The sequence below is a fragment of the Pteropus alecto genome, unplaced genomic scaffold (assembly GCF_000325575.1).
Source record: "Pteropus alecto unplaced genomic scaffold, ASM32557v1 scaffold8, whole genome shotgun sequence".
Classification (NCBI taxonomy): Eukaryota; Metazoa; Chordata; class Mammalia; order Chiroptera; family Pteropodidae; genus Pteropus; species Pteropus alecto.
Window position 1 is genome coordinate 3,248,730 of NW_006494609.1, and position 21,629 is coordinate 3,270,358.

Genomic DNA, 21,629 nt, shown 5'->3' on the forward strand with positions numbered 1-21,629 from the left:
GGTGCCGGAAAGCAAAGAGAACATGCTGCTGGCAAACATCTCTGAGCAGGCAGGACACAAGATCCTGCAGCTAGTACTACAGAAGAACAAAACAGGAGAAAACACACAGGCTTACTGGAATAGGAAATAAAAAAGTCAAAACAGTATAAAACCGACTGGCATATAGACCAAGAGCTAGTGGGCACTAACTTAGGCTGAGAAAGTACATTTTCACATCTGAAAAGGTTATTCTGTCAAATGTTAAGAGAAGTATTATTGGTCACATATTAAGCTTGGATTTACTTAATATAAACATGAGTATTGAAAAGAACACAAAATTTATCTAACGTTCCAGTTTAATTCAAACATTTTGGTCAATGTAAACCCATTTCAATAGATAAATAAAATGTTATAGGACTATTCCTACGAAGCCCTTAAAAGAGAACAGCCCAAGAAAAAACTTGACAAGAGTACAATTCTCAGCGATGCTTCTTAGAAAGAGGATCGTCTATTTGGGATAGTAGGGCCAACAGAGCAATGTTCATATTAGGAAAGGTATCTGATTCAGCTTGATCAAAAAGGAATTCTAATCTTAAAACATTAAGTAGGAGAAAGAGAAAGACACAAGAGCCCCGGAAAACTGCTCAGCCCCAATCCTCTGGAATTTACCTGACTACTTATAAAATAAAAACTGCATGCATGAAATTAGGAGTTTTGGGAAACAGTGCCATTTAAGCACTGGGATTATTGAGACCAAAAGTCACAGAGAATGGTACTGTATGCTCTACTGCCTGAGAGACACTGGAGATTTTCTGAAATGGGCTCAAATGGGCTCAAATGGGTCAATTCAAAAACTACTCATTGAGAACTCAGTGGATGCTAGAACTGTGCTGGAGATTATAATTTCTGCCTTCAAAAAATTCAGTGGGGATCTAAGACATAAAGATGCATAATAGCTACAGTGAAAATGCAAAGCAGTATAAAACTTTAAGAAAAAAAAAAACTGGTTCAGATAATCCCAGTTAAGGAGCAAATGTTAGAGAAGGAAAGAGATTAGTTGTAGACAGACTTCACTAAAGAGGGAGCACTTGAAGGTAGGACAAAGTATTGCAGGCAGAAGACAAGCATGGGCAAAGGCTCACATATTGAAATGAGTATGACATTAAAAGACAATAAAGAAGTTCTTTTGAGTGGACTAGAAGAATCAATTTGTAAGCAACAGAAATAAGATTGAATAGGTAGGATTAAGAAATGATGACAAGTCAAAGATGCCTTCTGAGCATTAATGTCTCCAAAACAAAATAAAAAAGTGGCACCCAGAGAGGTCATTTCTCCCAAATCTAATGTGTAATAGTGATCACAGCATGGCAAATGCAAATTTTTGCTTCTCTTTCCTCATTTAAAAAGTTGTGAAATCCAAGCAGCTCACAACGCCGCCTGGTCCAAATGATCAAGATATTGTCTTCCTGAGACTCTCCGCTTTCTGTTCGCCAGAGCATAGCATTAGCATTATTCAAACACAAGTGAAACCACAAAACCACAGACCTCTGGCTGGTCTGAGTCCAGACCATACAATCTCTGGCACAGAACAGCCAGCCTATTCCTTTAGCTGACATCATGGCCATAAAGGCTCTTCTTTGTAAAAAGACCCTTCAGTAATTTCTGTCTGCATGTGCCTGGCAAAAAAACATTTTTTAAAAGGTGCTCCCCAGACTACAAGGTAGCAGATCGCTAAATCAGAATTAACAGAGAACACAAATGAGCCTAGAAATTGAGTGCTTATTATAACATGTCTGTGTGTGTATACGTATATTATATATATATTTTATACATATACATATAGATATATACATTTTTTAAAAAAATTAGTACCTAGGCATCTACATGCACAGCATCAGTGTATAAAAGATTCAGAACAAAAGATATGTTTAGCATTATGTTTAGGTTTAGCGTTATGTTTAGGTTTAGCGTTAGGATTAGGGTTAGAATTACGGTAGGTTCATGACTAGGTTTTGGGCTAGGGTAGGTCAGGGTTAATTTTAAACTCTTCAAAAAGTTTAAAACTGGGAATATTAGACATATGTACATGAGACATTTAACAACACAAAGCTGTGTGCATGTGAAATATCCAAATGCCTAAATAACTAATCCAACCAGTAAGTGATGTACTATTTAGAGGAAACCACATTAACCTCCTTGCTGTTTCTGAGACATGCTCAGCATCTCAAAGTGTTGCTTTTTCTCCAAAGCCCTCATTACCACCTGACTTATATTTATTTGTCTGTTTGCTCCAATGAAAATGCAAGCTCCACAAGAACAGAGACTTCTGTTTTATTAACTGCTATATCCCAACACCTAGAACAGTGCTTGGTATATAAGGGTACCTAATAAGTATTTGCTGAATCATTCCATCAATTGATTGAGAAACTTGACTGAACAGGCTAGAATGCTGGGGAAAATACTCTAAAAGAACTAAAGGTAAACTTATGTTTATATGGGAAGAGGGTATTCCAGGAAATGAATAAATGTGACATATTTAGAGGGCAGAGCAAACCAGGCTGGTTGGGGCCTGATGAGTAGTGGAAAATAAGGCTGAAGTGAGAGTACAGACTATTAAATGCCATGATACCAGTTCAAAAATTTTATGATTCTAGGTTTCATTCCACAGAACAGGAACATTACTGCCAGTACAGAGGACTGACATGGCGAAAGATATGTTTTGGGAGATAAATCTGGTAGCAGTATTTGAATATATTAAAAACAGGGATATGAGAAGGCTAATGACATAATTCATGATTTAAAATATTAAGAGTTCAGATTTGTGTGGTGACAGATATAGAAGATATTTTGAAAGAAGAATCAGTATAACTTGATGACAGACTGACTGGAAAGGACAAAAAAATTTCAAAAATGTAAGCCCAAGTAACTGGAAGGGTGGTGGTAATATTGATGAGAGAGGGGAACCAGTTTGAAGGAGAAGTTCATGAATACAGTCTTAGACATCTTGGTTTTGAGGTAAGCGTGGCATAACCATGGGGAAATGTCTAGAATATTGTTGAGACATTCTGGAAGTGGCAGAGGTGGGGGCAGGGAGAAGGATATCAGTCATGAAATCACTATTAAGTCCTTTAATTTTCTATTATTAATCTATTATTCCATTTACTTCAGGCGAACTCCCTTAGCTTTTAGGCTAAATTGATCCAATTTAGATCAAGGGGGTCAATTCTTGCTTAACTGTCAAAAGTAACAAATTGATCTGCTATTCCTGGGTCTCTACTAGTGCTGTTGACAAAGGTGCTTGCTCTTCTTCTAGGATCATATGTTCTGAATATTCTGTAAATGCAAAATTGCCAGGAGTCCTTTTGCTGCCATACGGGAAAAGCCAGAGAATAAAGTCAAATGGAGGCAAAGGAAAAGAAGCACTAAAGGATAGGTAGGGGGTCCAATGATAACTGTTAAAACTCCAACATCCAGCTGTGCCTGACGTCAGTACCACACTGAAGACTTCCCAGGTCAGAGAGTCAAATGTCTTTCTCTTCTTTCTCTTTAAGCCAGTTTGAGTTATGTTTCTCTGTCTTGTGGCCCAAAGAGGTCCCAACTAATATAAGTATAAGCACATACAGATTTTAGAGTCTAGTGTTCTTGAAGTTAAAGAATAGGGAGTGAAAGGGAATCTGCCTTTTCACCTACTACTGACTGCAGAAACCATCAGGTGATCAGCCTAAAAGTTACTATGGGATTTTGGCCTTGAGATACACAGAAGACTCCATAGCAAGATATCAGGACTAGGAAATAACAAGTGCTCTGAAGACCAAAACTGCTTCTGACTTTGCCATATATTGTCTGATAGACCCTACTTTTAATCCTCTAGAAAACATGTTACTAGCATATAAATGCATTAAATAATGTTTAATTCAATCTTGCTTTGGTATAATGTTGATGAGATGTTATAGGAACTTAACTCTTGCTTATGGTAAAATTTGTTTCATTGTTTTGCATAAAGCTGCAGAACTTAACAATGACATTAAGGACTTACTGCATTTTCTAGCATCTACACCAAATTAAACTCTATCATTCAAGCCAAGTATGTCACAGTATATTTGGCTATTCTTGCACATGAAGAACATTACTTTCACTTACATGTGTGTGCACCCCAACAAATGTAATTTTCATCTCCTCTTCCTGCCAGCCCAAGAGAGAAAGTTCATGCTCTAACTTGAGAGAAGATGCTTAATTCAGAGAAAACTCTGATTACTTACCCTTACTCTCAAAACACACTTCAAACATGTCATAATCTTCAGTAGTAAAGGCAAATTTCCCCTTGGTTGCATCCTCCTTGGAGTATAGAATATGGCCAGCAGAATCTGTGATCTAAAACAAAAAAGTAAGTAAGAATAGGGAGCAAATAGCACTTGGGAAGTAAACTTAAGAGAAACTGGAGAAATGGAAAGAAACACTGTCTATAAAAGACAGTTGACATTTCTCATTATGATAACTATGTTCCAACCATTCCAAAAGATAGGAATTGGATTAGAAGATGAAATCCAAGTATAGCAAATTTCATTCATTCAAACAGCCTATCCACACTGCAGGCTAAAATCTGCTGCCACCATAGAATGACAGTTGAGATATAAATTGGGTTTAGCAACAAAGATTCACTTTATGGAATGTAGGCCAGTATCGCTCCCTAGAAAGGGACGTGTCACAAAAATGGAAGTGGACAATTACCAAAAGAGCATACTACAAAAAAGAGAAAGATAGGTAAGAACACATTTCTTCCATAAAATAAATCTTGATAGGGTTGAGGTGGGGGTGGATAGTGGAAATGGGACACTTGATATAAAGAGAAGAAAAAGAAGACCTGCATTAGTTTTGTCGTTTTGAGAGAAGAAAATATGGTAGATTTATTCCTGCAAATGCCATGTTAATTATGGCAATAGCTACATGGGGTAGGAGACAGGCACGGGGGATAAACAAGAAAGTTTTCCTAAAAAAAGACATCCTTGGCTTCCACAAATGATCAATCCTTTCTTTTAGGTTGTTAGCTTTAGTTCTCCAAACTTAAACTGCTCTGTTCTTAGAGAATGGCCTGTAAGCACAGATGAAATGGCATATATTGGTAAGTGAATGGTCACCTATAAAGGAGGGAATGACAGGGTCATATGACAGACTGGATCTCAGACTTCTTTCCTAGAGCACATGTGTCTTAGTAGAAGCCACATTTCATTACCTGAGACAGGAAGCTCCTTGCAACGTGGAACACAAAAGTAGTGGCTTCATTATATTAAACTGGATATTTTAATGCTGTTTGTACAATAAGATTCATTTATAGGTAAGATTTTAAATATGAAAATTGAGTAGCACACACATAAGCTTATATATTCAAAATACTTTAATAATACTAGTTATTGCTGAGTAGTAAGATTTCTTCTTTTCACTTTGTATTCTTTCTATTTTCTACTACGGCATGTATTCCTCATGGTCAGAAATAAAGTTATTTCATTTTTTGGAAAAAAACAATAACTAAAGAATAATTATCACTAAAATGGGTTTATTAACTCATTTTAAATAATAGGTTAGTAAAAAAGGTTTTATGACATCTTCTAAATTCCTAAAAACAACAGCAGTAATACTAATCAAATATCTTCAGCCATGAATGATGTATCAATTTTGTCAAGCATTTAAGATGCCTAGATCTGCAGTGGTCATTGGGGATACAAGGATGTATAAGATAGTTCCTATCTTCAAAGGGCTTAAGAGTCTAAATAAGGACTAGAATAAGAAATGAGACTTCGCTGCAATGTGAAAAGGTATGCACAGGTGACCTAGGATTATGGAGCATCAGGGAATGTATCATGGAGGAGGTGATGCATGAGCTGAGTCCTCAAGGATGAGTTGCAATCAAGGGAAGAATCAGAGTAGGAAAGACAGCAAATACAAAGGCCGGGGGTCTAGAAAAACAAACAAACAAACAAACAAACAAACAAACAAAAACATGGTATCATCATAATACTAATAAGCTAATACTTATTGAGCACTTAACAAGTGTCAAGTACTGTACCAAGTATTTTATATGCATTTTAATTTAATGTTCATTATAACCCTATGGGTAAGAACTATTATTTCTCCCATGTTCCACAGGAGGAAACTGAGACACAGAGAGGTTAAGTGACTGGAGAGGTACTGACTAGATCATGTAGAGCTGCAACACCATGTTAAGGAGTTTAAACTTCATTTAGTACAAAGTGGAAAGACAATGGAGAATCTGAAACAAGAGAGTGATATGATTCTATTTGCAACTTAGATAGATGAATCTGATAATACTATGAAGACAGACTCAAGAGGGATAATACTAGAGATAAGAAGTTGGGTTATGACACTATTTCAGTACTCCAAATTAGAAATGATGAGGGCTTTAGGTATGGAGAGAAGGGGACAGATTTGAGAGATTTTAAGGAGTGAAAGACCACAGGACAAGACCAAAAAGTAAGTGCCCACAAAAATCAAGCAAGCAACATATCTGAGTCTAATGGACCAGTATATGTTCACAGGGTGTGGTGAGCCACGTGGCAAGATGGATAGGCCTGTCCCAAGGGAGAAAATAATGACTGTTGTGGCACACCAGGTTTTCAGATCATCCAATTTTCTAAAAGAAGCTAGATGTTTTAACTTTCATTTGAAATCTCCTAATTTTTAAACCTTCACAATCAATCCCAAAATTTAAAAAACTACTTCAAGGTGAAACGAAACATGTCTGTAGAACTAAGTTCTTCTGGGCCACCAATTTCTGACCTCTGCATAGGACGGGAAGAAAGCTGACCAAAATCACACAGAACTGCTGGGCAGCACTGAGGTCTCTGCTGAGATCCTGAACCATGGATTTCCAGTGGCAACACCTAACAACCAGGATACAGGAGCAAAGAAAAGTATTAAGTGATTTAGGCTGGGGTTCTGTAATTGAGTGGTTTGTAAGGCTAAGGGGATTAAGAAGTTCTGCTACAAACTTTCATACATAATCTTGAATCCTCACAACAACCCTATATAAGCCGGTCTAACAATCCCCATTTTACTGATGAGGAAACTTAGTAACTTGTCCATTACCATGCAGTTAATAAATTGTGTATGTGGATTTGAAGTGGTTCAAACCCCATGCTCTTTCTACATTCCATGTTGCCTCCCCATAAAAGGAATGTCTGAAAGAAGTGGAATGCACAGAAGCCAAGAAAGATTAATAGAACTGAATGGATTCTTTGGGTCAATGGTTGTCAAAGAGCCTGAGAATCCTCTTGAGGGGGACATAGCACTGTTCAGTCTGTATTCTCCACCTTAGAGGAATGAGCAGGCAGCAACAAGGTAGAGAGGCCTTGAAGTCAGCAATAACTAGTAGATAATCTACAAGCAAATATTTAACCCTGAAGATTCCCAAAGGCATCTTGCTCATGTGATACTTTTTCTTAATCATCAACTAAAAGAAAAAGCATAACAAAGGACTTTAGAACCTTGGATTCACACTCATGATAGGGCAAAAAGGTCTGGGAACTAACTAACCAAATCCCAGAGTAATGTGTAGTGGCCAGTGTGGTTGCCACTCTTCCTTTCTTCAGAATCTGTTAACCCATCAGATACTCAGATTTTCCTACTACCTAGCACTCAAAAGCACAGTGACAATTCTTAAGAGCAAAGAGGAAGCTCAAAAAGACAGACTGCAGGAATAACAGATTTTCACATTCCAAGTTGATCTAAAAACTCTAATTGTTTTTGGCTCCTATGAATAAAGTTGCAGAAAATGTCTACTTCCCCAAGGCTTATTTGGATAAAAATAAGCTTCCAGATTTGCTCATTGCACTAGTTTAATTCTTAAGGGACAAGGAAAGGATTACAGGTTGCTAGAAATGTTTAAATGTAAATGAAACCAGTAGAGGACAACAGGGAATAATCATCAAGGGTACAATACTGAACAGTCATCACAGATGTCATCTCTGCAGTCAGGCAAGGAAAGAGGCCAGGTCACTGGCCTACAACAAACAACCCAACTGAATCGGGCTTACAAGATTTGGCATACATTTGCCCAACCATCTTATTTCCTAGAAGAATAGCTTATGATCTCTTTGTATTCTCCTAAGATACTAAAAAGGTTCTTCAAAAAAATTATTAACTTAAGGACAGGAGTGTCTCTAGATAATAACAGAGCCCAGATGTGGTTCAGAAAACTTTCTTTTAAAGCACTGGCAAAAAGCCTTCATGAAGTAATTTGCAAAATTAATTAAGAAGTCTGCCATGTTTTTCTGAAAGACTGGTACAATCCATACCTCCGACTGGTACTCAAAAGGAGTAAAAACTGTTTACACTGTCCTCTTGTACATTGTACTGAGAAACCACAATCATGGTAAAACCACTTGCTTTGTTGGTTCTTTCTATAACATCTGAAAATGTATTAAAAATTCATTCTAGGCAAAGACTCAAATGCTTTTCTTCCTAGAGGCTGAAGGCAAAGGACCCATCACCCGTACATTTTATCAGCATGAAATTTACTTCCCAGAAATAGTGTGTGATAATGATCACAATTCCCTCAGGGACTCCACATTTCTATACTCTCTATGGCTTTTAGTTGACAGAACTATATGAGGGTATTTATCCAAACATTTGCAAGTTTGGCAGGTAACTTGACAACTTAACCTTTGTGTTAGGCTTTTATGAACTGTTCCGCATTCTAACAGATCCTAGAATTTTCCCGAATATCAGTAGGTTTACCATGTAGTTCATTACTTTGCAGCGATTGAGGAGCCAAGCCACTGATCTCAAGGAAAAAAAAATCACATGCCCTAACCCCGACATAATTACATAAATCAGCAGATGGCTAAAATTAGGAAATAGAAAACTAGGCCAAGCTTGGTGACCAGCCAGGGCTGGCAAAGTCTAACAGGCTGAAATGATGGTTTTAAATTTCCTTTAATTAAAATGTTCTGATTATAGATCATTTTAAAAGATTATCTGGTTTCTCAAAGATTGAGATTTTATTTTTCCCTTCTTAAATTCTACTAAAGAACCACCTAAGTAATATGATAAATAACTGCCACTTTCACCTACTATAACAGCAAGCCCTTAAAGGATTCTGTTCTTCCCTTTTAACAATAATAAACATATTTATTGTAAAGTTCTTAATTAAACAAGAGTAATATCAAGCCATAAAATATGCCCATATGACATCAAAGAATGGGAAGTAACAAAGATTAGTTTCTATATAACACTCTCTGAAGAAAAGCAAATCAAAGTTCACAGCTTAAAAAGTAGGGAAAAAAGTGTTAACTGTTATGTGCAGAGTAGCTGATGTCAAGAATATGTGAATGCTCACACTGAAACTGTCAAATAATTGAGAATACAGGTCACTGGGAAAATAAACTCATTTAGAATTGAATTTTCTTGGACCATTCTAGGCTGTGGCCAGAAAACGGGTTCCTGAGCAGGTCCTGCTCCTGAAGCCTTTACCAAACATTCAAGATAACACCCTGCCTACTTCAAAAGGATTTTAAGTAGCTTAGGCTCAAACACTAGGCAAATAAAGCAATTAAGAATAAAAGAGAGTAGAGTTCTCCTGGAGGAAGAAACAAATAGGCGCTATCAAGAACCTGAATGAGCAAATGATATCTGCACAATAAATGTGACTCTAAGTTTTCTGGAAGCCAAGATTAAAAGACTAAGAGAGAAACAAGTTGGGTCACACATCATTTGTTTTCTGATGAAAGCTCACAAATTTATCTTCAAAGATAATTTTCCTGGAACTAAACAGGAAGAACAATTTATCAGGAAGGTCCTTGTAAAGGGCTGTGACCAATATTAGACTCTCCATTTTCAATCACGGCCTTGCTGAAGATACAAATACAACTCAAATGGGTGCTTTTAGTGACCCTCCACACCGATCTGCCTGACCTAATGCAGAGGTGGGACCTGAAGGAACTAGATGAATGATTCCATGCCCTGGCCCTCTGCCCTGCAGCACTACCTACCACTTTTCTCCCCATTCTAGCTCCTCTTGTTGCTGCTCACAGAATTCCCAGCCTCATTCTAAAGTTTCAAGAAGGCTGGGACTACTTTTGGCCGCTTGCAGCTACCACAGTGTGTGTATTTTTTTTAAGTGCCAGGAAAAGGTGTCTTAAAAATAATACTAATCACCCAGATCTCGGTTCCTAATACCACTCGTTAATAAAAGGAACCAGGTCTCCTTGGAGAAATGGCTGAACCCAGGACTGAAGCAGGAAATATACAAGATGAGCCTGAAGCACCTTATACTGCCAAAAGGTAAGGAGTGCTCAAAAATAAAACATAACAAAACAAAAACCAAGACTGGGGATATGCCAAATGGAAGAGCTCCCAATAGCCAAAGCTGAGACAATCTGAGCAACAAAATATGGTATTAGATTGTAATCCAAAATATAAAATAAATATCTATGAATCCATACTGATAAATTAAACAAACAAGGAAGAAGAGACAAATCTCCTATGCAGAAGACTCTCAAATAATTTATGAAGAAACAGCACCCTCAAGGTCAAGTATAACTTCCCCACGTCTTAAGTGTGGACCACACATAGTGACTTCCTTCCAAAGGGCACAGTATGAAAAGGGGAAAAAAGTAACCTGACAGTGGAGAAACCTGACAAGCCAGATGATCAAAGTCAACATAAACGGTGATAAATCATGTTAACAGTATGCTCCCTTGATATGATGTGATGAAAATGACATTTTATCCCATAATCTCAATTTTAACATGAGGAAAACATCAAACAAATCCCAGTAGAAGGGCATCCTATAAAATACCTGACCAGTACTCCTCAAAATTCACAAGGTCACCAAAAACAAGTAAAGTCTGAGAAACTGTCATTATCTAAAGGAGCCCAAAGAGACATGACTAAATATAATATATCCAGGATGGGACCTTGGAACAGAAAAAAAGACAAAACTAAGGAAATATGAATAAAGACTTTAGATGATGATAATAACATCAATACTGGTTCATTCAGTGTCATAAAGATGTTAACAATAGGGGAAACCAGATGTGGAGTATATGGGAACTGTACTATTTTCACTATTTTTCTGTAAATCTAAAACTGTCTTAAAATAGTTTATTAAAAAAATACTTTCCCAAAAGGGTAAAGTCAAACACATATACATATATACACACATATCTCTAGGTTCTCAAGAAATTTACAGTCTACTGAGAGCCAAGCAAGCAAACAAGCACTTTCACATACTTTTTATGAGGTATTATGGAAAGAGTTAATTTGGACAAGTCTATACCTACTCCTGTAAAAATGACATATAATCTATGGGAGAAGTGGCAAGTCTGTGTCTTCCTATAGGTACAGGCCACACGTTGCTTTCATTTGTTGACATACCCCACCAACCCAAGAACATGTTTTTAAGAGAAAAATACTTCTTTTTCAGGAGTGCTACTGTAGCAGCAGAGAGGTCAATCAGTTTATGGCTTTGGTGTAGTTGGTAAAAATCTATTTCCTTCAAATAGGCTCCTACCTGCTCTCTGTCTTCTTCAGGGTTATCATCATTCTGTGGTATAATACTGAAAATACAATGTGTATATATTATTTTAAGGATAATCATTAACCTTGTAGCTCCTGAATGACTAACCCAGGAATTTAGAAACGGCAAGTCCCTTTAGAAGCTCTACACACTGAATAAAAATGAACTGAAACAGAAACACCTACCAGTACAGCATAGTAGTTAACCTAAAGGTTCTAGAATCAGACTTCAGGTCTGTGTTCAAATAACAACTGTGCCATTTACTAGCTGTAAAGCCTTAAGCTTGCTGTGCCTCATATGTAAGATAAGGACAATAGTGTGAACTTCATGAGGCTATTCTAAGGACTAAATTTAATACAGGTAAAGGGGCTTGGAACAGTGTTTGGCTCATGATAAGCACTCAAATGTTGTTATTGTCACTGTTAGCAATATTGTTATTATGATAACTATTTGTTAGTGATAACTCACTCCGTAAACATTTAGGTCACTAACCATACTTTCAACCTAGCAATGCTAACGGATGACAAACTAGATAAAGTATACTACACTGACTAAACCCAGGGATGATTAGGGCCCAAATGGTTACTGCACGGAAACAGAAAAAGGCAAGTAAACTCTCAAGGAAGCACCAGCAAGATTTAGAAACTGAGGGGTAACAAAATGCCTAACAGCAGGTATTCAAGGAAACCTTTAGCTGCTAACAAGGGATAACAAGAAATACTAGATGACTCCAGAATTTCCTGCATGTGTTTTTTAACCTGATAAGTAATAAATTGCAGGAAGGACCCAATGACATTAGGTGTGGGGAAAGAGAGAATTGCGTGTGTATAGATAAGGATCAGGGTTGGGGTCTATATGCTTAATCTAGTTAAGAGTTCACAAGTGAATCTTGCGCTATGCGATCTATTACTCTAAGATATAAAAAAGCAGAAAGAACACCAAATCATGAAAGATGCTGTAGCTTTAGATTAAAAAAATAGTATTAGAAATACCTGCAAGTCACCATTGTTCTTGACCACAAGGAACATAGACAACTCTGAAAGCCTAGATGCTATATTTAATAGGCACAAAATGCATAAAATGAATTTACCCTGATCATTCAAACAAGAGCAAATACCAAGTCCAAGTCTGCCAATTGCATCCCTGAAATCAAAGGATCATATCTAGATTTAACTCAGAACAAAGTCAAACTTAGGTCACAAGAGCATTTAGCAACATTAAATTCTTTCAAATTTCCAACACAATTCAGCGATGGCACAGCATAGCACAGAAGCATTGCTTAAGGAGGCTTGTATAAGTGGTGAAAACTAGAAATGGAAAATTTCCAGGCACTGGTATGATTATGGATAGAAGCTCTCTTCCTGCTTCTATCAGCATTTGCTACATTAACCTAACATAAGCAATACGTCATGCTTGACTGGGAAGCGGGGGTTGGGGGAAGAGAGGGGGAGAAGGAGAGGGAGGAAGGGGAGGAATTAGAACGAAAGACCAGTTGCTGCCCTAACAATACTACTGCGGGGGTGAAGCCAGATCAAATGTTTTTTTTCATACTGTTCCAAAGTTATTTACGGTAAAAACCTCCAGCGTGACCCTTTTAGGCACAAACAAAGCCTTGTTCTCTCTTAACAACTAGTCCCTTGATTTTCCCACACGTTATGTAGAACAATGAAGTTAGGGCACAGGATAAAGGCAGATGACATCAACCTCCCTCAAGTCAGAGGCTTGTTTGGGAGCCCAAATTCTGGTTGGGCCAGCTGGCTGATTTTACTGAGGGCTCTACTGTCCAGGCTACCAGGGTGCAAATGTGTATGGGGGCAATGGCTCAGGATCAACTACCAGTCAGCAATTCACACAAGAAATAGTATAGAAGTCACTGCATCCCACTAGATTATCTCTATAAATCTGTTCCATTTTCCTAGAAACTAGACTCAGTCTTCAGAAGTCATCATAAAGGTATGGTGTAGCAATTTCAAATTCTAAGCAGCCTCCTTTCTCCGGTTCAGTTCAAAAAGGAGATGGCTGTGGACAACTGTTCATTGCATTGGAAAGATTTAAATGATGTATCATATTGTTTAGCTTTTATAAAGCAGGAAACATAAGGTCAGGTTAAATTTAAAGCTAGAAATTTTAGCTATAATATGGAAAGAAAATAGATTTTAAATGTTAATGGACCAATTCACTTTCTGTACTAAACCATCTATTTATTGATCTGTTTCTAACCCATTGGACAATAGTCATAACAAATATAAATTTGAAAAGAGACATATTTTTCTCAACAGAAAACGATCAGTCCTCAGTACAGATACCAAGAACAACAAGCTGAAATATAATTGTTCCAAATAAAATAATCTCAAAACTATAGTGTGTGTGTGTGTGTGTGTGTGTGTGTGTGTGTGTGTCTTTCTTTTATCTTTTCATACAGCTTTTAGTAAGGGGAAAAAGTTATAAGCCAATGGTTTCCCAACTACTAAGATAATTTTTAGGATTAAATTGTGATAGGCTTATGACGCAAGGCTGAACTCTTAACGAATCTGTTTGGCTTTCTCATCTATAAGCTAGTTGGGAAAGACTGGGACCATAACTGGGTAAACATACCAAAAAAAACCCCTCATTATAGCAAAATGAGTTGTTAATTAGCATTAGCACTCTTGAAAAAAATGATAATAAAAAAAATTTAGACCAATTAGATTATTTGGAAGAGGCTGAAAAAGTATAAATGACTTAAATTATTACCATCAAGCTTTTCTTTCTGGTGATGATTATGACAACTCCTCACAGTTGCTCTCTCCCTTGCTGTAAACCTATTTCCAAAGTATAAATCACTCTTAGACAACATCTCAGCCCCTAAAATTAATTAACCCTCCAATTTTCACTATTAACAAGCATTCTAAATAATAAGTGGTACTGGAGCCTATTAAATTATTACAGTATCATCTAGTCTTAATGAAAATGTGGTTTTCAATTCAAAATCAACGAGATTCTGAGTCCTTACAACAGGTTTTTATCATGAACCTGAATAAGGAAAACGTCTATATTCACTATGAATAATGAGTTGATACTTCCTGCTTAAATTTTGTGCAGCGAAGTCATTAAATATATTATTTAGCCTGGTTTAGCCTCATTTTGTGAAATGAGTAAGAAAGGGTAGTATGAGATCAACCTAATTGGAAATCTCAACACAAACACACCTCAATATAGGCCCGAAATCTTTGCAGCAGTCTCTCCCACCTATCATTTCAATTCATTTCTCTGTTCAGAGGGGCCTTCTCTGACCAAATACGTTTTACCCATTCAATCACTCCCTACCCCTACTGCTTGATTTTTCATTATAATACTTATCAATACCTGAAATTGTGTGCATTTTTTTAATGTGTTTTTTGTCTGTTCTTCACCGGGGTTCAAGGACCTGGTCTGCTATTCATCTCCATATTCCCAGCTAGGTCTAGCATATACTAAATATTAAATAAATATTTAATGAATGAATGGGAGAATCACAAACAAAACACTCAGAATTCCTCTCATTAAAATATTCTTTGTTCACTGCAATGATATAGGGCAGGGGAGTCAGAGTAGCAATTCAATTTTCATTCAATAGACAGAAAAGAAAAAGTACTAACACCTATGGCCCACCATAATGAGTCCTGTGCAATAAATAACCCATCTCTTTGTCCTTGTAACAATTCTGTGAGATCTATCACCTCCATTTTACAGATAAAGGTCCCAAGGAGAAGGGTTAAATAACTCCTCTAAGACCATACACCCTATAAGTGGTGGAGCTGCTGGGATTTGAACTCAAATCTGATTCAGATCCAGGCTTTTTATACTATACCACAGGGCTTCCCAAGAAGACTAAGACATTTAACTCGATAATGCATATACAGTACATTAAACTGAAGACACAAAGATGGGTAAGACATTAAGGAATTCACAAAGTAAGCACTATACTACATGAAAACTGCAATGAATACTACTGTCAAACAGGATGTAATGGAAGCAACTAGCAGGGGAGTACAGGCGAAGACAGATTCAGGTTAAGAGAACATTGTATTCAAAGGTGTTCGGTATGGCTGGAGTCGGGAGTGGGAGGACAGAGTGAAGAAGATCAGAGACGAGGTTAGGACAGTGGCAATTCATTTGTTCAATCACTACTTATGTTGAAATCCTACTAAGTGCCAGGAACTGTATTAGACACAGGCATGTCTGATGATTGACACAGTCTCTGCTCAAGGAGATGGGTAAACACATAACTACAGCATAAAGTGAAAAATGATAACATTGATGTATTTATCAAACATTAAGGGCTCCTTGACAGGAAGAAGATGAATTAGGTCAATCAAGGCACTACATTTACAAAGATCCTTCTAAGACAGACTGCCTCATTTAGAGCAACAACTAAATACCAAGCTCAGATGGCCAGGTTTTGCACTACACAAAGTCTCCAGTTCTCCTAACCACAAACCCAAACCATGACTGCTTGAACCAGAGGTGGATATATGGCTAAAGACAAGACCTAGAATGTGTTCTGGCATAAAAGGAGCTGGATCAATCAAATTCTTGCACTCAGGAGTTGCACTTCAGAAGCTGAAATGATACAGAGAGAATCCTTGAGGCAGAGTCTGGGCCACGAGTGGTCAGAATTTAAAAGAAACAGAACTAAGTGAACAGATACTATGAAGAAGGTTGTAAACCATGGTAAGGGGTTGGATCATGCCCACAAATGTATTCTGTGGCCTGCATAGTATACTGAATTTTTAAAACAATACCCAGCTTGTGGTCTCTAAAATATCACTCCCCACAAAAAGGAACCAGAACTTTTTGGAGAAATAGCTACTTCCAGATCAAGGGTTGGACATATAAAAGATGAGCCTAGGACATCTTATTGTTCCACAAAACAGGAAAGCTATCAAAGCCTAATGGGATTGTGTCAAAGGATATGGAAGCCCCAAAGAGACATGTGAGCAAAAGGAATGAATACTACTGTCTAAAACAATGGCTCTACAAACTGAAACAAATGACAAAAAAAATAATAATAATTTTAGAATAATAGTTAACCTTCTGCATTACAATGAAAATGACAAGGGCAACAACTCCTTACTCTGAAAAATGTAAATTAAAGGAATGAATTCAGTATTTTTCCTGCCTTTCTTGTGTGAATTATAAATTTTAAGGTAACCAAATGGTCTTAATTGATGAATTCTTTAAGAGTAATTCCACCTAATACATATAAAATGAATAAAAGAATTAGAAAATCATTTCACAACCTTAATGAAACAAATTGACACAAAAATCATCAATGGATTCAAAAGAGAAAAATCAATGGGAAGTTTTATAATGGAGGCTTCAGGCTGTTATCACCTTGGTAGGCGGAGTAATGGCACCCCCTCACCACCAATGTCCACGTCCTAATTCCCAGAACCTGTGTTCTTACATGGTAAAAGTTTTGAAGATGTGAGTGAATTGAGGGTCTTGAGATAAGTAAACTATCACAAGAGTCCTTAGAAATAGAGAGAAGCAGGAGAGTCACAGGAGATGGCATGATGGAAGCAAAGGAGAGAGACATGGGTAGGCGAAAAATATCTGAATATGGAAGAAGAGTTCACCGTCCAAAGAATACAGGTGGTCTCTAGAAGCTGAAAAAGGCAAGGAAACGAATTCTCCCTAAGAGCCTTCTCATAAGATGAGAAGGAACACAGCCTGCTGACATCCTGATTTTAGGACTTCTGACCTCTAGAACTATAACATAAACATGTTGTTTTAACTCACCAAGTTCATGGTAATTTGTTATAGCAGCAGTAAGACACTAATACACACCTGAACCCACTGATCCATCTTAGCAGCACTATGAGGCACAAAACACACTGTGTACTCTGCCATGATGCCACATCAAGTATACAACACTAACCATGGAGTACTCTCATCAAAAAGATAAATCTAAATCTAATTACATTTTTACATTTGATTCCTTTTACAAGAAATATAGGGGACAGCAATCTCAAGGAAGCAAATAGACAAATCCGAAGTGTACGATATTCTTTAAGAACAACTAACTCCAATACAACCGCAAGCATAAAAAAGGGAGAGCGGATTGCTAGATTGAAGAGACTTGAGAGATATAAGATTAATTTTAAATAGATATTTTTCAGACAGTGGAGAAATTTGAATATGAACTGGGTATTATTAGATGGCATTAAAGAATTCTTGTTAATTTTGCGAGGTGTGATTATAGCCATATAACGTTGCAACCGTGTTCATATTTTTAAAGAGATTCATGAAGTATGCAGGACTGAAATACCATGGTATCTGGGACTTACTTTAAATCAATTCAGCATAAAATAAAAAGAGGGAAGAAGCAGTTAAGATGAAACAAATGTGGCAAGACCCTAATTGTTGAATCTGGGTAATGTGTAAGTGAGGACGGACCGTACTCTTCTTCATAAACCTGAAAACAAACCAATGCCAAAACCAACTTTGAATTAGTTGGTACACTTAAAAATGAAGAGCTTTCACATCAAAATCTGGATTTCTCACTTCATTTGAAAAATCATATGTGACAATAAGGCTCTTATCAAGAGATGGGAGTACTGGTCACTGCAAATTAAGTTTCCACTACTCCCAGTTATCCCCCATTTATCATCATAGCTGCTGTTTTTCTCACATCTGGCCCAATTCGTTCATTTATGTTACCTACCTGACATTTGGTTTTAGGACCCCAAGAGTAGTCTAAGCTGGTTAGTAGCAAGAAAACAGGGAAGACATGGGGAGATCATGTAGATCTAGAGACTCCTGCTGTTAAGGCCCCTTCAGCAGTTCTGAATACAGACGTAATTTCCTTAAGGCTATGCTACACTATGCATCCTGTATTTATTAAGTACTCACTAGTATGACTGACATTCTGGAAAACATGAACATGAAAATAATTCCTGCCCTCAGGATACTAACAGTCTAATAAGAAAGGCAAGATATACACATAAGTGGTTATAATATAAGATACAAGATAAGTGAGTTCAGGGGACTATCAGGGTGGCTCATATGTAAAATGCAGAGTGGGGAATGACAAAGTATATAAAGCTTCAGAAATAGATTATGAAGAGCACTACAGAGCATGTTGGTAAATTTAAGCTTATCAGACAGTTTAAGCGGATAGTAAGCCACTGAAAAGTTAAAATGTAAGTACAAATCAGAGGGGGAAACACTGGAGATGAGAGTAAAGTCTCTTTCGTTTCTCAAATTCTCTGATTCTATGTACTACATCCTTTGAAGAGCCAGAAGCATGACCCCAAAAATGTTGTATCCAAGCCTCTAAAATTGTGTCATCATGGCTTTCTTGGCCAGATATTAGTTTGGTACCTAAAGAGAATAATAAAAGGATGGGTCATGAGCAATAGTCCTGAAAATACTTCATTTCTCTCAAATAAAGTATAAATAAATTGCATCTATTACCACTACTAGATTCCAATTCCTTAAACATAAATTATGGTCATCTAATACCTAAGCTCTCTTCAAAAGTAAAAGTTTCTTCTTATTTAGTCTAAGACCGATTCTGTTAAAAACAAAAACAAAATCACGGGCTCATTGTGAATGAATAAAATTACCTAGAACACAATTAATCTTGACCATATCAATTTATATTAAAGTTTCAAAGATCGATCCCGTCATCCTAACAGCAAAAAAGGAGCAAACTGGCATTATGGGAATAGTAATCGCCATCCTGGAGTATCGGTGAAATTTACATAAAACTTGGCCAAGTCCAGATTCTGGGGTACCAGAAAGGAAAGGACTAGAAACTGAGACCAATCAATCACAAATAAATTACAAATAAAAAACAAGGAGAGAATAAAACTGCAGCACTTTTCTTCGCCCTACTAACTCTCAAACTAAGAATTAATCCCAGCTCTGACACGTTTATTCTATTACCTCTCTGAGCCTCAGTTTCCTTCCGTGTAAAATGAGGCTAACAGTACCTACTTCATAGGGGAGTGTACGAACTAAATGGTAATGTATATAAAGTAGCAGAAGACCCCCAAACACACACAGTTAATGCTCAATAAATAATAGGTTTCATTATTCGCAGTAAGTTTCAATGCCTCCATTATTTTCTTGCAGGTATCAATGTGTCTTATGATGCCAATCCCCACAAATACTCAACATCCAAAGACTTCTTTGGAGACCCAAGTTACAGTTCAAGGTACCTAGGAACATAGCAGGTAGAGGGCCCTGACAACAATCAAAGACGAGGACACCCCAGGTCGGTTGTCACATCTGCCAAGGCCTCGCAGCCCTTCTAAGGGTTCCCGAGCACTGGCACCCAGCCCCGCCCCACGAACGACGACGGGCGAGGTGAGGGGGCGGTCTCGACCACGCGCCCTTGGCGCCTCCCGGGAGGCCAGGCGGCCCTCCAGGCCTCCGCCAGCCTGACCCCCCCCACCCCCATCCTCTGCCTCCCCTCGCCTACGCCTGCGGTTTTCCCTCCTTGCCCCGCCCAGTACCGCACCTTGAGGTGGGTGCGCAGGCCGCCAGCGCCCCCAGACTGGTCTGTGATCTCGTATGCGCCCGTCACCAGCAGGTCCTTATGGATCTCCTCACGAAGACACTTGCGGGAGTTAACGGGCAGATGGAAGGAGATGGCGAAGACCGAGCTGGGGCCGAGCAGGAGTAAAAGCAACGACGCTAACTGGCAAAGGCCACGCTGGGCTTGTAGGCCGGACAAACCAGACATGGTGCCGGAGACTGTTCACCACCCCGGGCCTCTACCGCGCCGGAACCGGGAGGGCCCACGTGACTCACCTATGGCCTACCAACGCCGCAGGCGCCATTTTGGAAACTGGCAAATAGGGGAAAGCTATATAGTAAATCTTTTGAAAGGGAGCAATGGATATGATGCCGCGTCACACCCACAAGTTAGCGTGCTTAAATAAGATATTCTAGAAATTTCCCGCAAAACTTTTATTTTTGTTGAGTTCAGTGACTGCCCAGTCGGCCATAGCAAGTAAGGGCAGCCCTGGAAGTAATCCTCCTTTAACTTGCGGAAGCAATGCTAGCAAGTTTTAAGGTAGGTGATACCATAGCAACCAAGCCCCAATAGGAAACAGCCACAAGGCCCTTCGCTAGCCGGTCTGGCAGCCATCAACGCATGCCAAGCGAGGGCGGAAGCGGAGGGTGCGCAATCCCAGTCCTTTCCGCCTTGCTTGGCAACTGGGACGTTGAGCACTTGCGAGGAAAACTTTGAGTGCTGAGCGGAAAGATTCCAGTTTGTCTATGAGGCGAGGGGACGGCCAGTACCTCAGAGAAGGTGTAGAGGTCACCAGGTGAATATGAGATGTGCAGGCGACCAGTTCATGCTCCTGAGCGGAGTATTTGGGCAAGGGTAACTGCTTTCTGAACGTGCATCTTATTTAACAAACATTGAGCGCCTACTGTGCTAGGTAATATTCAAACCAAAATTTAGATTTTGCATTTAAATTGATTAAAACACTGTCTTTTAGTCCAGGCTGAGAGACGGACTTAATGCTGTTTACCGGATGAGCGTTGTCAAAGGAAGGTTTGTGTGTTTTAAATGCACATTTTAGGGATCAAATTGGCTAGTCTTTAGTAAGCAATTTTACACGGTAATCATTCATGTTTTCGTTTAACAAATATTTATTGAGTACCTACTATGTGCCAGACGCTATGCCATGTATGTATACCAACATGTTTATTAACTTAACAAACCACTGTTGGGATGCTATCTAATATTCAGGGCTGAAGGAAATATGAAAATGAAAAAGGAATACACAGCAGCCTATGTTTGGAATCATCTACTTTTATTAATGTTTATTGAGCATATACAGAACTACCCAGAAAATGAACAATTTGCTCTTGGAAATTTAAATTATTATTCTATATTTGTAACTCCTTTCAATCCATCTAGTTCTTTTCCTTAGAACTGAAGTAAACAAAAACAAACATAAAGGAGCTGTCTGTAAAGCATTTTAAAATTTGACAAAAGCCATGTCATAATTATTTTATGATGTGTCCACTTAGGAATACTTAGTTTGATTATTTTATCCCTGATCTACGATAAGATTGCTAGTCTACTAGGTACATCCTGATAATTTGCATTGGCCTTCTCCCTGCAGTG

At 38.1% G+C, this 21,629-nt stretch overlaps 1 protein-coding gene across 1 annotated transcript in view; it reads right to left on the reverse strand.

Annotated features, from left to right (window-relative positions):
• TMED10 (transmembrane p24 trafficking protein 10) overlaps nt 1-20,289 on the reverse strand; it is a 32,433-nt gene extending 12,144 nt beyond the window's left edge. The window contains exons 1-2 of the mRNA XM_006925457.3: nt 20,004-20,289; nt 4,239-4,350 (exon numbers count right to left, since the gene is read on the reverse strand). Coding sequence (XP_006925519.1) covers nt 4,239-4,350; nt 20,004-20,228 — 337 coding nt within the window. The 5' untranslated portion in view covers nt 20,229-20,289. The remainder of the gene's footprint in view (nt 1-4,238; nt 4,351-20,003) is intronic.
• Between the last annotated feature and the right edge of the window lie 1,340 nt (nt 20,290-21,629).